Source organism: Ptychodera flava, chromosome 5 (genome assembly GCF_041260155.1).
Source record: "Ptychodera flava strain L36383 chromosome 5, AS_Pfla_20210202, whole genome shotgun sequence".
Classification (NCBI taxonomy): domain Eukaryota; kingdom Metazoa; phylum Hemichordata; class Enteropneusta; family Ptychoderidae; genus Ptychodera; species Ptychodera flava.
In genome coordinates, this window is record NC_091932.1 from 12,119,263 (window position 1) to 12,136,618 (window position 17,356).

General features: G+C 37.4%; 1 protein-coding gene across 2 annotated transcripts; it reads left to right on the forward strand.

Annotated features, from left to right (window-relative positions):
- The first annotated feature begins 2,007 nt into the window (after positions 1-2,007).
- On the forward strand, positions 2,008-16,847 carry LOC139132484 (uncharacterized). 2 transcript variants are annotated; one of them, XM_070698810.1, is made up of 9 exons: positions 2,008-2,357; positions 4,947-5,737; positions 6,629-6,898; positions 9,954-10,223; positions 12,601-12,894; positions 13,283-13,851; positions 14,363-14,524; positions 14,888-15,092; positions 15,783-16,847. In XM_070698810.1, exons 2-8 carry the CDS (start codon positions 4,984-4,986, stop codon positions 14,984-14,986), a joined length of 2,418 nt encoding a protein of 805 aa, XP_070554911.1. In that variant the 5' UTR covers positions 2,008-2,357; positions 4,947-4,983; the 3' UTR covers positions 14,987-15,092; positions 15,783-16,847. The 2 variants fall into 2 exon arrangements, with proteins under 2 accessions (XP_070554911.1, XP_070554912.1); XM_070698811.1 differs by lacking the exon at positions 2,008-2,357 and having other exon boundaries at positions 4,057-5,737.
- Positions 16,848-17,356: the final 509 nt, after the last annotated feature.

Below are 17,356 nucleotides of genomic sequence, written 5' to 3' on the forward strand. Positions count from 1 at the left end.
ATTCAAAGTTGGCGACTAATTTCCATGCATTCAAAACGCTTCTGTACTTTAGAAAAGTTTTTATCGATGTCTCGTGATCCGCGCGTAGTCGCCACGTCAAATATCGACCGAATATGTTTTAAAAATGTTACCAAGTGGGAGTGCCACTTTAAGCGAAAAATGAAATGCAAAAAGCGACACCTTTCCAAATTAAATTTCTTAACTTGACCCCCTCAATTAATCAATTGTAAAATGTGACCCCCCAAAAAAAGCCCCCAATTAATCAGATTTGATTCATTAACCCTTCACACCCTATTGCCCTGGGGTGAACAATTGGGTCCTTTAAAAGTGTTTCCAAGGAAAACAGTGACACTTCCCAATTTTCATGCGCAAAAAACAGCGATCCTCTCCCGGATGTCACAGTCCTTATTAATAATATCTTAATTGACGTATAATTTCTCATTTGACCTTTGAACTTTCAAAGAATACTTTTTGAACTTAACAAATAATCACTTTGGTGAAATTCCAATATCATATTTGTTTTTCACATCTGCTCTTTCAAACATATTATTCCCAAAATGTGTATGTGTCAATTGCCAAGCATCTATAAATACACAGATTTAGCTAGTTTTGTATTCAAAAAAATATTCATAGTTTCCTCATAGATTACAATGTATAGTGGATCAACATTTTGGAGAAATTCCAAATCAAAGTTTTTTGCCATAACTCCATACAAACCTTCGTAACATTTGACCCCTCCCCCAATTATTGATAGTAAAATCTGATCCCCAAAACGGTTTCGTAAAAGTTGACCCCCTAATTTCCACCGACTCCCTCCCCGTAAAAAACGAATGCCCCTTACATGTCGGAAGCAGAAACCTTGCAGAACAAATAATCTATTGTGTGACGATTTGGTGTAGCGCAGTTCGTTATTACTCTAGGCTTTTATCATAATTTTGGAAGTTTTTCACCGTACCTTGTCGACTGATATATATATTAATATATATATATATATATATATATATATATATATATATATATATATATATATATATATATATATATATATATATATATATATATATATTAAAATTCCAACAAAATTGTGCGTTTAAGGGTCAAGTTTCTAAACCATTGTGTAGATTCCAAGGGAAGGCTTTTCATTCTAGACACCCGATGGACAGTTCCAACAATTTCATTCACTACATTTCAACGTGCGATGCAACATAATTTGCTACCACTGTACCACCATGGGCAGTCCCCTACCTTAATTTTTATTCCAGACAATGTCGAAAGCAGCAGCCTCGGAGTCTATGCACGAATTTCACCTGTTCAAATGGCGTTGAATCGTTTACTGGTGGAAGGGCCAGATGTCACTAGGTTTGCTTTCAGAGTTTTGAAAGGATGGTGTTAAGTAGAGTACTCGAGTCAGGACACAAGATCCCCAAAATATCCCGCCTGTTCAACAAAACTGGTCAAGCGTATAAAATCAGGAGACCTAATAGACAGAGAAGATACCTATTGTTGATTAACCTGTTAAGAAGCAAAAGTCTTTGATATTTGTTTACGCACTAGTACAGAAATTTGCGAGAAATTTGCGAGAAATGGACACTTTCTCGCTTTTTGCGAGAAGTAAGCGAGAATACATAACTTTCTCGCAATAACTTAGCGAGAATTTAATTTTCTCGCAATCAGCTGGCGAGAACTGTGTTTTCTCGCTCAGCATCTGCGAGAAACTGAATTCTCGCAATCAGTCAGCGAGAAATTTGTTTTCTCGCTTTGCATCTGCGAGAAATTGTATTCAATTGTGTAAGCATTTCACAAAAATTTCACAATTTCTCGCAGATGCAGAGCGAGAAAACATAGTTCTCGCTGATTGATTGCGAGAATTCAATTTCTCGCAGATGCATGCGAGAAAGCACAGTTCTCGCAGCTTGATTGAAAGAAAGTATGTTTTCTCGCTTACTTCTCGCAATACAGCGAGAAAGTGTCCATTTCTCGCAAATTTCTCGCAAATTTCTGTACTAGTGATATTTGTTTACGCACTAATAGACAAACAGTCTAGTGCGAAGGGGGTCAAGCTTCAAGTTGTCATGGCGATATCACGTCAGAAGTCAAACATAAAAACACCCTTATAGGTTGTCGGACAGTCTTTCAGAATTTAAAGTTTACAAAGACGTTTACCACAACGAGTTCATGCACACAGCAACGTTGTAAGGCACTAAGCCAACCTGTCGGCTCGAAAGGGGTCCATAAGGAGACGACCAGATTCCTGTAGGCAATAGCATTTTATTTGAACACCTGGTCCATTGCTATTACTTCTGCAGATATCAACCTTTTCACACTGAGAAGTAAGCTTATTGGGTGAGTATATGATGGTGCCCTAATGATCTACTGATCATCTATATTAACAGAATTATAGTTTTTGCGTCATATATTGTGGCCACCATGTGTGCAACGATAGACCGTCTATGGCGGAATTTCATAATGAGTTGAAGAAGCTCACACCCGGGAAGTACTTTTGAGTTTTTTGTTTCCTTTAGCTCTTCATAAAATTGCTCAAATGCGCGACGCAGATCATCAATCGCGTTCAAGGCTTGACATGTGCGTGCTGAATGAAGAAAACTGAACAATCCTAAGCACACAAAACACCTCGTAAATTGTTCGTTTTGGTGTACAATGTACTGGGGCCTGGCATGTCTATCTGCCTTCGTTGACCGGAACACGGCACAGAGTACTAAGTATACGATACAATAATCAGACAGAATAGGACAGGACATTTAGGATGAAGGTATTTCGAGTCGGTAAATTAAGGATGAAAAAATTTCGATTAATTGTTGAGTTGAGTTGAGTTTATTTCATCAGATGAAAATACTATACATAACAAGAAAAGATTAATTTATTCGGGTTAAAGAAAATATATTCAAATTTTCTTTGATGTATAGGCCCAAGGGGAAAAAACATATCACGATGACGTTGCGAGGCTCGAGCATATTTGTGAGAAAGTTTTACTTCCACATTGTCTTTCGTCGAGCTGATTGTATTCTCTGTGTTGCCCCGACCTGATTGATGCTTTCGATACGTTTGATATCAGTTCATATAAAACAGAGAATATTAATGGCTTCTTTGCAGAAATTCTCATTCAGCAGTTGATCTAATATTGAAGCGGTTACTCACTAGTTTACCGAAGACTAAAATAGAATTAATAGAGAGGGTCGATATTGTTTGGACTTGTTTATAGAATGATTGATTTATTTATTTACATATTGATTACTTGATATTATTAGTTTATAGTATATTTCATGTTCGAGCTTCGCAAATTACATGTGATAACAAGCTACGATCGATGAGCGCAAACAGAATCACTGTTCTGCGCATGAATAGAGGTCAAAGTTTCTTCAAGCGACGCGACGCAGTGTATGCACGGGGCAACTCGTCCAAGCGACGGGCGACGCGTCGCCTGAAAACCGACATGTCGGTTTTTCAGGCGACGTCGCCTGACACCCTTGGGCGACGCGACGATATCATACAAACGAAGCAACACGGCCGGCAACTCGCGTTGCCTATTACGTTGCTCGTCACGTTGCAATTGCTAAACGAGTTACTCCGTGTAACTCGGCCTTATGAGTGAATTTCTGTAAATTATGACAGTGTCGTGCAATTTTAGTCGACGTCATCATCATCATCATCATCAACAACAACAACAACATCAACAACAACAACAACAATACTGTAGGGAAAGCGTTTAACAATATTCTCATCGTCATCTTATCACGGGTGTGAATTCTTATTCTTCTCCTTTGTGTAATTCAAAAACGTGTGCCATGTGCAACGGTTTTGTGAGTAGAGCAAAAAGCAGTGTTTACAAATAGAACTCAAAATAATGACAAATGAAAGACATCAAAGTTACAGACAAGAGAGCTGTGACGCTTTTCAAGCTTTGACCTTTATCTGTAAAGGCAATTGTGACAATTTACCAGAATGTCTGAATCACTAGTATATGTACCATTCAATGTAAAACAGACTTGTGAAATTATACATAAATGAAAAAAAAAAGCAAAACAATTCTTGTCTACGGTAGAATTCAGTCGGAAAAATACCATCGGACTTCTCACTAACAGACATACTGTGTTAATATGTTGATAGACTCTATGCATTTCGACGAGTACAGCAAAAAAAACTACAAATAGAAAACAAACTAATGAAAAATTAAAGTTTAATACAGCTAAGAGATGCTTCACCTTTTTCAAGCTTAGACCTCTGTTTACTTGTCAGAATCAAGTCTTTATACTGTTTATGGTAAGATAGAATTAAAAAGAAATGAAAATTAAAGAAAGATGAATATGACGCAGATATTAATAGATCCCCCAAATTATTTTTTTCTCATAAACTTTCTGAAACGTAGTGAAGGTGTTGTTCCCATGCCAACAGTACTGTTGTTATTTTGGCAGTCACTGACTCGTATACAAAAACGAAGGCAGCTTTATAACATGGAGTGAATTGAATTTTGCGCAGCCGTACAAGGTTGATAAACTTTGAACTCTTTGCAGACTCTTTAAGATTTTGTTCTTATTTCGACGAAATAGTGCACGTGCAAGATTCCATAAAATTATCTGCTTAGAATCCACAATGATCTAATTTTACAAAGAATGAATGTTATGATCCAATGGCCGATGATACGTTAAAACAAAATATGACAAAAACAGTGTGTTGTGGAGGTATCCATTAAATTAGTGTTCAATCATTTGCAGAGGGTATCCAAAACGATTCTCAGTTAAACCTTGATTCATTTTCCCAGCCAACAAAGTCAGATCAGGTAAAACAAAAAGAAACGTTTTTCGTAAAAAGCAAATAAAAAATGTTACGGTAACTAAACTTAACGTTTGCAGTCTTTCATTCCAACTTACATTCTAGCAACCAATTTTACTCATTGAGTTATCATCGCATTACTTCTTTTCACTTGACAGCAGACCGACAAAGGCGCGTGTTTGCTTTTAAGAAACCATGGATGAGAGCGCATCCATCAGAAGCTTTGGCAGCCGTTTGCAGATCATAAAGCAGAGTATAGCACACGAAGAAAACATCGAACGGATATTGCTTGACAAACTCAGCAATCCCGAATACTATTTCTCTTGTTTAAACGCCGAACTCCAACGTTCCGATGAAGTGATCGTCAACCACAATCAGTTGGACGCGTTTATCAAGGGACAGCATCCAGACGCGCCGTACATTCTAACCCATTATAAAGAAAGACTGGAGAGGTGCTACGAGATCAAAGACAAGCTGAAGCTAACGGATATTGGTAACATTTTAGATTATGCTGAAGAAGTCATTAAAAAGGACGGAATTGCGTATGCGTCTACACAGAGGACCTCTCCAAAGAGGAAACAAGCTGTGGAAAATTTTAGAACTTGTATAAACATGGTTGGTCAAATTCTTGAATGTTATCAACAAGGTTCCATAAAAAGCGAGCTTCTTGCCAACACGGAAATTGAGAGAAGATACTACACTGAAGACTTGAAGTTCCGTAAGAGTGATCAAAATTACCGCGCCCTCTTGGCGAGTTGTGGAGAGCAACCATTAGCGTGGATTTACATAAAAGTGTTGCACCTATGTAAAGTAACGCTGCTCCAAATTTTGACCCAATGGATACCAGAATGGATGGTGAAATTGTCTCATTCGGAAGAGATGTGTAAATCACTCGTTAAGAGACTTACAAATATTTTGCAGTATGAGAAGTTGGAAACGCGCCCTCGTGGTAAGCATGTAAAGTGCAACAAAGCATTTTTCATTCAGAAATTTCGTCTTATGAAAGATTTTAGACTGCAAGTGCGATCGGTGTCAAAAGAAACTACATTAATTTAAGCATTTCGTTTTCCGTATATTGATTGTAGAAAGACGCAATAGTATGGTAATACGCGCCTCAAAAGTGAAAGACTTAAGCTTTTGCTCAAACCTTCCTCAAAGACTTTCAACCATTCTCTTTCAAAATCAAGAGTAAAAATCAGGGGTCACCGTGCAAAATTTGGTACAAGCGAGACAAATTACTTAAGGTTTTCCGATATTTGAAATTCAGAAATGGCTGCCGTCCCTGTGTTAACTCTATGGAGGAAAATTTAAATTTTCGATAGTCGATAAACTAAGACGGGAAAAAGTATTCTTACAACAAGAATTTCAAAATGAACCCTCACAAGTGGTAGATCAGAAAAGAATTGTAAAAGTCCCTGGGGCGCATGCTACCAAATGAACCCAGGCGCTAAGTGGATTTTAGCTTGTTCTCACTTTTCACTTAATATTTGATTCGAACCATACAAACCCTGATAAAACTGATTTGTTTCATCTGGTGGCTGAGCTTCGAAGGAAGTTTTTTCTGGTTTTCGTCTTTACTTATACAGAGACCAATTTCTTGATGTTTCAGAATTCAAATATTGATAACTCTACACTCCCTGGTCCAAATTTGAAAGGCAAATCTTTTAAAGTAGTTAATTGAAAATAAGACGTTAAAATTAGTCACGACACCCTAAACATACCTTAAGACGGTGCAAGAGGTAAACTAACATAACTTTTGCTTTCAAGATGCCATTTACCAAAGTGGTCCATACTACTTTCATTTTAAAAACAATTTTACATGCATCAAAATATTTTTCAGAAGTAAAGCTCCACAGAGTAAATTTCAACTCTGTGTTCTTGACCTGGGAGCCTGGTCACGCCGACGACCAAGATCAAGTGTTCTACATCAAATGTTGTCCCTGCGAGCCAGATGATTCGGTTTCTGAAGTCATGTCAGAAGAAACAGCCTCAAATTCACTTACTTTGAAAGGTCTGTGCCAAGGCAAGTCCTACGAACTCACAGTGATCTCCAAAACCCGCCTGCGAACGACCAAAAGTAAACGACTGCGTGTAACGATTCCCGAAGAGCGTAAGTAATATTTTTTTTGATGTACCATATTTAGTCCATGGTATATTTCACATTATCTACAGAATAAAGTAACACTGTAAAAGTACATACATCACCAACAGAAATAACAAACTGCAGTACAATAATTTGGTATGACATTGTCAAGCCCATCATTTGCATTTCGAAACAGGGATGATAAAGGCCAATTAATGAACGTCGAACTGCAACTCTGCGAAATTTGTCCAACCTCAAGGTACTTCCAATTTGCTCAGATATTCATTGCAAATTCATATATGCCTCAACAACGTTTGCTTTTGGCAGAATAGGCAAGAAATAGAACAGATTTTTGTTCATTTTAAATTTCCCGCCATTTTCGAAATCTGGCCATGTTATATGAAAAACCGAGATTTTTTGTCAAATTGGAGTGAATCCCTTTTCCGTTCTTTCAGAGGGTTGCACCATGTTGTATTTGTAAAGATTCAATGTGTACATGCACAATTACGGCGTCTTTCATGTACCTGTATGGAGGCGGCCATTTATTTGGGTGTGTCACTTGTTTATTATTTGTCTTACTGAAACCTCCCAATGCAGTCCCTCTCAGTGGATAATTATACTTGAGTAAACATCTCTAAGGAAGAACAGTTCTATGAACAAATTTTATAAATATAAAATACCGTCAATGACGCTGTAGCTTCTCCAGTGTGTGGCCAGGTCAGGTAATTGGTTGTTGGCATGGAGTTGTTGGCAAATAGTTGATGATGCAGCGGCATGAGGTGGGATATGGACCCAAAGAACCCTAAGAATGACTAAATATATGAATGATCATTAATCAGTAAAAGTTAAAACTGCCTAAAGTTCCATGTTGAAACAAGTTAAATAATGCAGAAATAAGAAATGACGCACTTCCCTGCTGAGTGCATGTGAAATGCACGACCTAGTGTTTGTGAATTAAATGTTTACCAAGTGAACATTTTTAAGTCTCAATCAATTTTTATTTGTAATGCAATTTCCAAAGAGTGCTCTGAAAATGATGAAAAATATTTATCTGGTCAAAATCGGTCCAGTCATTCAAAAATTAAGAAGGTTTTTGTGTTTGTAAATACTTGCGGCCGATAATTGTCATAGTATTGAAAAACACGTGATCAGACAAGCAGCACGATGTAGTAAGACGCAGATACAGGCAAACCGCCATTTTGAAATGTGCTAGTTTTTGGTCTCTCGGAAGTTGTTAATTGCGCATTTCTTCACATAGTGCGTCTTTTTTTGTCGCATGCTTTTCAGTCTAGTCTGGTAGCTGCCAATATTTCAATAGTTGAAAGTATGGTTATTAAATCCTTGGTTAAATTCTAGCCATGTTCGCATCATGTAGCTGTGGTAATTTTAGCTTTACTTCAAAGTAAAATTGAACAGCCAATGATAGTGCCCCATGGTTCGACTAATCAGATTTCGTAATTCAATATGTTGCACTTTCTCATTACCCTCTCTTTGTGCTTGTCACTGAAGCGGGACCAGCAACTTCTACACTAGGGAAACCTATCGAGTTGTAAACATTTAACAGGGCCACCGTAGACGCCGATGTTCGATTTTCCTGTCTCAAATTTTCACTCATTTTCGTTCATATGATTCCGAAACTCCAAAAAACGATTGGGAATAAAGGGTTATCTTGAAATATTGAGGCATTTGCCGATATTTTGCAAAATTCAATGAGAAAAAAATACTACGCAAATGCCAGCAGACTTTAACACACTGAGCGTTTTCAGAGGCATATGATCCGTCTGCAGATTACAAGCCCATATCAAGTGAGACCATGCGGGGATATTCATGCAACGCGGTATCGCGCAAACAGAGAGAGAGCAAACAAAATGCAGGTATATCCCTACAACGTCAGCCTCAGTAGTCTGTCATAGATCGCAGTCAACAAAGTAACCTTTGAGAAAGGCTTAAGATGGGCACCGGGATCTTTTGTGTGGTTGCTATGGGTGTGTTTCCGATCTTTCCCTTGACTTTTGAGGAAAACGCTCGGCACACATTTCCGAAATGCAGAGAGACGTCAAAAACCAGTCGCGCTGTGAGCGCGCGCCCGGTGACGACATAGATATGAACGCTTTTTAAATCGTTACTTGCCCGGGGTTTTATTTAGTGAACCAGGCTAGGGCTTGACGTATTCCTTTTTCGACCGGAATGATTTGATGTTTGTTTTTCACTGGGGGCATTACACCCCTGCAAAAATCACAGATTTTGAGCGTTTCGGGACGTACATTTTTCTTGATATTCCTCGTTAGAGAAAGGCTAGTCCAAAAAACGACACGTCAACATGTAGATACTTCGACTGTTTTTACTGGTTGTAAAAATCAGTAAAATTCGTTGACGATGAGAAAAGCCTTAGGGATTTTACTGTCGACCACCAAATGTCGGTGAACGAAATCACCAAATTTCTGGCGTTCGGTAGAGTTTCCTTGGTTACTGAGCGCGATGAGAACTTTGGTCAACGTCGCGGATCGCAGGTCATGCCGAACATCAATCTCCACACAGAGATTGAAGAGCGGTGGAAAATTATAACCTAGCTGGGGAGTCTCAGCAGTTGGGGGCGCGTCGTCAACGACTCGGAGACCCTCTAGCTTGGTTCGAATTATCCACACCGCGCTCCTGCCCACTGCGCTTCAATCTATGTATGGAGATTGGCCGGACATATAGGCGGCACTATCTGATAGAAATATGGTACTCGGTACACGGTACACCTCAACCGAACAATGAAAACCCGCACCAGTTTATGATATGACCCATCACAATGCTAAAAATCGTAAAAATAATGCCAAAAGGTGCAGCTCAAGTACCTTTAACCTAAAGCGAGTGAAGCTTACATATCGATTTTTAGTCACGTTGAAGTGAGAAAAATACAAAGTTTCCGATTAAAACACTTACCGTGGCCTCTTAATGTCATTGAACAATTCAGTCATTTAATTGCTATATAATGATTTCAAGTTAAACAACTACTATAGAAGTAATTAATCAAAAAGGTTATGGCATTATGGAATTATGTGGAATTGATGCAATATGTTATAAAATTCACTCTTAGGTACTTCAATAGAAGCTCACGTGAAGGATTGGAGTCCATCCTCCCTGACTGTTTGTTGGAATGCGACTCCATCAGATGGAAACTATGAATACAGAGTTGAATATTGGAATCTTTCGACGGACGGTGGATTGCAAAAGACGATGCCGGTCAGAGGAGTTTCTGAATACTGTGTCGATGACCTGAGTCCGGACACTGAGTATAAGTTAATGGTCTGCTTGAGTGATCATACCACCACAGTACGCAGTCAACCTATAACACATAAAACAAGAGGTAAAAGCATATCTATATTCTCCGATGGTTTTTAGCCGGTGTGCATATGTTTTAAGGCCAAATAAAAATTATGTGTGTTCCCGTAGCCCATCTGACCCTAGAAAAACCCCGCCGATCCCACACAGATTTTTCGCCTTTTCAAATAATTGTGAGTAAATTCTCTAAATTTAACGTATTTTATGTCTCACTTAAAAACTATCTACTGTTGATTGACCAATCAGAGTGCTCAATTCAGGGTGTTTTATCTACTCGTAAAGCCTTGGTCACCAAATTCCAGAAACGAATGACAGCGCCGTAGTAAGGTACTGTCCAATCAAAAGTGAAAATGTCATATTCTGTAGACATCTGGTACGTTTTAATATTCAAATTTGGTAACACAGCGGAAATCAGCTGCAACACAAAATCTGCTGTGCCTAGGGCATTTATATAATGTGCCCTAGGGCATTTATAGGATGTTCCATTACATTGGAAGGCTATTTCACAAATAAAAGTTTAAATTCATATCCTAAACATGTTACATTAAAAAAGGGGACGGTTGACGTAAACACATTGAAAACGAAAATATATCAGTTAGGGGCGATAGTTTTTAAGTCGGATAAAACCCTCATACTCGGCTCTTCTGGTATATAAAGTCCAACCCTACGATAAAATGTCTCGGCCTGCGGCCTCGACATTTTATCGTTGGTTGGACTTTATATACCAGAAGAGCCCTCGTACTCGGGCTTTATCCTATACTTAACAAATATATATATATATATATATATATATATATATATATATATATATATATATATATATATATATATATATATATATACAAAATGTATACAATGTGCCCTCCTGGTTATCACCATAATGCCTTTATGGCAACCTCTGAACTTGGGCACACAGAGTACGGTTTTATATATATATATTATATATATATATATATATATATATATATATATATATATATATATATATATATATATATATATATATATTAATCCGACCCACCTTCCCTTATTTTCGTAGGCATGTACTCCGAAACAAGATTTTTTTAAATTTGACCTGAGCTTAAATTTTGTACTGATGTTTTGCAAGAAGAAAATTATATCAATTTTTCCTTAACCGATCAATCAATCAATCAGTCAATCAATCAATCAAATGATTTATAAAGTCCCTGTATCCTATGTATCCATAGTTCAGAGGCGCTGAACATTTATGAAGCAAAAGATTGAGTGAATAAGTATAAGTTTTAAGGTTCCTTCTGAAGCAGGGTGAGGGGTTTTGTCAATTCAAGAGAAACTTTATTCCACAATCGAGGCGGATGCATGAGAATGCTCGTCCACCATGATTCAAGATGGTAACTTTGTTCCTTTAATATACGTTTAGCAGATGAACACATTATCCTTGTAGTTCGCTTTTCCTGGATTAGGTCGATCATATTAGTTGGTGCCGATCCATTTAAGGCTTTGTAGGTTGTAAAACATATTTTGAATCGAAATCTTGACTGCACTGGCAGACAAGAAGCTTTTTTTTTGTAGTGGATATGTTTCCCGTAGGAGAGATGACTGTCGAATTCGATGCCAATATTGAGTGCCGATTCGCCCTGTAAAACTCGTGCCCATAGTGATATGAGCAATTTGGCATGGCATACGGTTAAATTTGGAACAAATGAGTACACTTTCGTTTTGTTATCGTTCAATTTTAGCTTTTACTTCATCCAAGTCCTTATTTGCATATTTAATGAACTTTCCTAATTAGGGATAAACTTGATCAAAGTTGTTGAAACATGCCATGTATATAGGAGATACACTGATCTAACAATCATGAAAGTTGTTTTAACAGTTTAAGATAAACTTATTATAAATTTGCATATTAATTAACTTATCCAATTAGGGAGATATATCTGGATTGACGCGAGCAAAGTTGAAAAAACTTGCAACTTGCATATTTAATTAACTTTCCCAATTAGGGATATAACACTTGAGGACCCTTTAAAATTGTTATGAAACTTGCTATGTATATTGATTAGACAATTATGTCGTATAAGTGAAAGGTAGCTGATTTATAATTCGTATATCTAATGACATTCACAGTTTGGCATATATAGCTTGGAGGACTTGACAAAAGGCAATTACACTTTTTATATAAAATGGTAATACAATAACAGCAGTCAAAGAAATCTTGTATTTTTATTTCAGCTATTTTCATATTTATATAATTAATGACCTTGGCATTAATCTGTGGTGAATATTGCTCATGGTGTTGATCGTAACACTTTCAATAAAGTTGTAAACAATCGGCATAGGTTTAAATTCACAGAAAAACTGCAATATATACTTAAACTAGGGTTATTTTCCGTTCATATCTGGTTCTTCTCGCTTTCCGTCAGCGTTAGAACCAGTCCAAATCATGGTCGATGAAGTCACAGCTTTCTCAGTGACCTTTAAATGGACAGAAGAGTGCGAACCTGGAGAGTGCCACTACTACGTAGAATACCGTGAATTGGGAAGCACGGTGAACGGATGCAAAATAGTGTCTGAGGAGGGTGTCGATAAATCTGAGGAGGGTATCGATAAATACTGTCTAGATGGACTTCAACCTGATACTGAATACGAGATTATTCTATACCGGCAGATGAACTCTATTGTTAATCAAAGTCAGCCCCTAAAAGCTAAAACACAAGGTAAGATATATATATATATATATATATATATATATATATATATATATATATATATATATATATATATATATATATATATATATATATACTTATACATATATATATATACTTATACATATATATATATATATATATATACATGTGTGTGTTTGTATGTTTAAATATATAATATACGAGAGAGAGAGAGAGAGAGAGAGAGAGAGAGAGAGAGAGAGAGAGAGAGAGAGAGAGAGAGAGAGAGAGAGAGAGAGAGAGAGAGAGAGAGAGAGAGAGAGAGAGAGAGAGAGAGAGAGAGAGAGAGAGAGAGAGAGCAGGCTTGTGAGTTCACAGACAGTATAAATGTAACAGCACATTTATCAGGTTTAAAAATGTTCTGATTTTTTTACAGCTAGGGAAGAAAGGGATGACGAAGTGCTTCTGATTCACGGAAACTTTGGAGCTGATGGAGGCCAGGTCAGAAGTGAACGGTGCGGTATTGCGGTACACGTTCCACCGGAATCTGTCAGGGCAGAAACCGGTGAAGCTGTTGTTGAGATTTCAGTAGTAGACGATAACCCGATAACTTCAGACAGTCAGATGAAAGCGTCTAATTCAATCAGAACAGAATTCGATCCATCAAACATCACTGATCCAGTGACTATTACAGTACCACTGGCGATTGTAACCGACAGTGAACAAATGGTTCCGAGAGTTCTAAGAATTGTCGAAGGCCAAGCAAGTTCTGATTCTAGGCCAACGTCCTCAGAGGCCAGTGTCGTTGTAACCCAAAACAGAGAGGCGATTATTACGACACCCATTCCAGGGATATACACACTTATCGCTGACGTAGGCAATGGAAGAAATCGGACGCAACTTCCACCAAAGACCATGAGAGTCGTCATCTACATGTCCTATGATGGCCAGAAATTAGCCACTTTACGCGTGCATTTCATCAGCGATACAAATGATTCCGAAGAGGTAATTTAAAGCCAAAGGTTGTACTCCTTTAGATCAACTTTTTCTTTTGAAACGATTTCATTCACTTTGCCTCCCGTTGCCTACATTTTGTGAACTTAAAGGTGTTACAAGATGGTATCGTCATCACGCAGAGACATATATTGATATAGACACTACGTTCTCATGCAATTTCTAATGCAATCTCTACATCATTACTCAAAGACACAGACACACACACACACTCAAATACAACAAAGAGGAATCCCCGGTAGTATTTACCGACTTATCTCAGTGGAAACTCTTAATGATCCTTGAATCTCTCCTAACGTTTTATTCATATTTATTTCATATATTATTCATATTAGAAATATTTGTAAACCTGATATATGGGGCACCATGTGTTCAACTATTTTAAATTCCTATCCCAATACCTTCTAGGACTATATGATTACGATTTTGGCGCAGTCACTAATTTGATATTGGAACTAATTCACGAGACAACGTTACATTGGCATAATGTACTGTCTTACAGTTGGTCCGACAAGAAGAGAGAGTTCTTCAGCAGAATACGGGCATAACGAGCAAAGAGTGTACGATCGCTAAAAGGTTTTCGATATTCCAAAGCAAAGGTAACATCATGGTGAAAAATTGTCTCGTGGATGATACAACATCTTGGACATCCGCCAATAGAAAGGTGATCACTTTAATGATTAGTTTGAAGTAATAACTTATTGATCACGGAAGCGTAATTTGTGATCGATGTGATTCCGAAATCTGCAAACTATAAAGTAATTAAGCACATTTTGACGAAGTTAAGGTTTATACAAAATGCACTTATTTAACCATACTATTCATACTATTAGCAGCCTATTGAGCCTTAAAAACCAAAGTAATGCGAAACCCCTTTCTCTTTGGGTAGGAAATAATCTTATAACTCAGCGTTCTTGACAAAACACTCCATAAATCAATATAGTATTTCGTATGAGCCGCCCGCCCGTCGCTCTGCAATTACCGATCTACGACCCCATCTCTCAAATTGCCCTTTGTTGTCTTTCAGACAGCCACGTTCAGCTATCACATGTCATGGATTGAAACAAGAGCCAAACCAGAGACTTCATCTTTAATAACATCAACACCGGTGGTTCTGGTGAGATGAGGTCAAGTTTTTTTCGGCAGTGGTGACCTTCAAACAATCTGGCAGCGCTGAAAGTGAAGGAATGGAGATATCAATTATGACAAATTTAAATGAAATATTGAATCAGGTAACGTTATCAATACAATGCTTACAGGCAAGCCTTGCCACTTCGATGCCTGGCATGCATGATTTTTTACACACACTAAACGTTTTCATATCATGAACAGGAAGGAACCTAATGACTGGTCTGGTCGTAAAGACATTAATTTGCACCCCAGACTTGTGATAGTAATCTGTCTCAAGGCTTACATGTCGGATATATTTCGGTGTCGGGTTTTCTGTTGTTTATCCTGTACAAACAATCAAGTCATTAGGTTTCTTCTTGTTAATGATATGAAAACGTTTAGTTTAGTGTGTGTGAAAAACACATGCATACCAGGCATCGAAGTGGCAAGGCTTGCCTGTAAGCGTTGTATTATACGCGGCTAGCTATTCCTTTCACTTGTCTAATTTTGCAGTAATGTGCCATTCTTGAAACATTAATCGCTAATACAATATGGAAACCGTGTATATTGTGGAGAGAGAGAGAGAGAGAGAGAGACAGACAGACAGACAGACAGAGAGAGAGAGAGAGAGATCCAACGATACAATTTATTCGCGTTGAGCAAGTTCTACGGTTTAGTGATAGCATTTGATAATTCTTCACATCTGGTCTTATGACCCATTCTGCATTCTGATTAAGATATGCTTTCACATTTTCAGTCTAAACGTTCTTTTCTGTGTCTTCAACATATTTACATGTTGTCTGGCATTCTAGTCCAATGCCAGACCACCAACCATTGCAACTGAAGTCATGGACCCTCCATTTTCGTTCAGCGAATCAAAAGAACTGTCGAGGGTATTGTATGAACGCAGTACGCCGTAGTCCCGACAAAGACGACTGGCGACTGTTTGCTCGTTACATCAATTGCGCCCGGAAGATATAGAGAATATGGTACAAAATCAGAAAGACAATCTTGAATTCGATCCTGTGAAAAAGTTAGTGCAACAGTGGGCTGCGATGCTTGGTGATATTACCTTAGACAAATACAAAGAATTGTACCAAGTCTTTAGAACCGAAAAACGGGATGACGCTGCAAACATAGTCGCTAAGGCAGTGAAGAGGAGGTTTAAAGAAGATATCATCGAGAGGAGAGAAGTTTAAGAAGAGGGTAATCGGGAAAGTAATGTATAAATAAAATTTGACTTAACATAGAACATTGCCCATAGAATCAGTATCATTGTGTTGGAGCGTAATTGCAGTGCAAATAATGATACACATTCAAAAAAACTATCGGCACGGCGTTTATTTGTCTGTCTGGAGTATGATTCTATATATCATCATCGGCTTTTATCATCATCATCATCATCATCATCATCATCAACATCCGTCATCATCATCATCATCGCCGCCGCAGCCGCCATCGTCGTTTACATTGTCACATCATCTGGCCAATAGCTTGATGATAAGAAAGACTTTGTCATCTCGATGAATATTGATTATTTTATTTATTGTTTTCTAAGATTCAATCGTATACAGGGTAAAGCAGTTATAGATAATGGTTAATTCTGTTTTCATTAGCTTTATCTTTGATGTAGTTTCCATAACTTTTGCTCTACCTGTAAAATGATTTATTTTTCTTTACTTATCGAATCTTATCAAAATACCCAGTGTCCAATATCACACCCTGTACTTGTGTAATGTCCGATGATATCGTTGACATTGGGATTTTTATTCCTGAACAGAATTGGTTTGACAAATATGATGCCCATAAAATATAGCAATTCAACAAGAGGAAAGAAAAAAATGTGAACAAACTGTACGTGTTTTCAAGAACAAAATCGTTCTAGAAGTCTCGCTGGAATGAAATGAGCAAAATGAGAGCAGGCATGTCTCGCTAGATATTTGATGTTTACTGTCCACTTTAGGTAAAAAAGCAATATACATACACACACATATATATACACTTCTTCTGTCTTGCAGGATGAATGAAACTAAAGTAACAGATATAATTAATTTGTACTTGAAGTAATTTTGTGTTATTATTTATAACGCTCTGCTTTAGCATCGAGCATTGTAATGTCTCACGAGAACATCTGCATACTTCGATATATATATATATATATATATATATATATATATATATATATATATATATTATATATATATATATATATATATATATATATATATATGTTGCCCGATGTTGTGCAGCATGGAGATAAATTAATTAGAAAATTTAGGGACCTGTTACATTTAAAACGTTTATAGTTACAAATTTACGGTTTCTTAAAACAGTTCATTCAGGAGAATCAACATTAATGCATCTGATGCCTCTTTCAGGGAAGAAA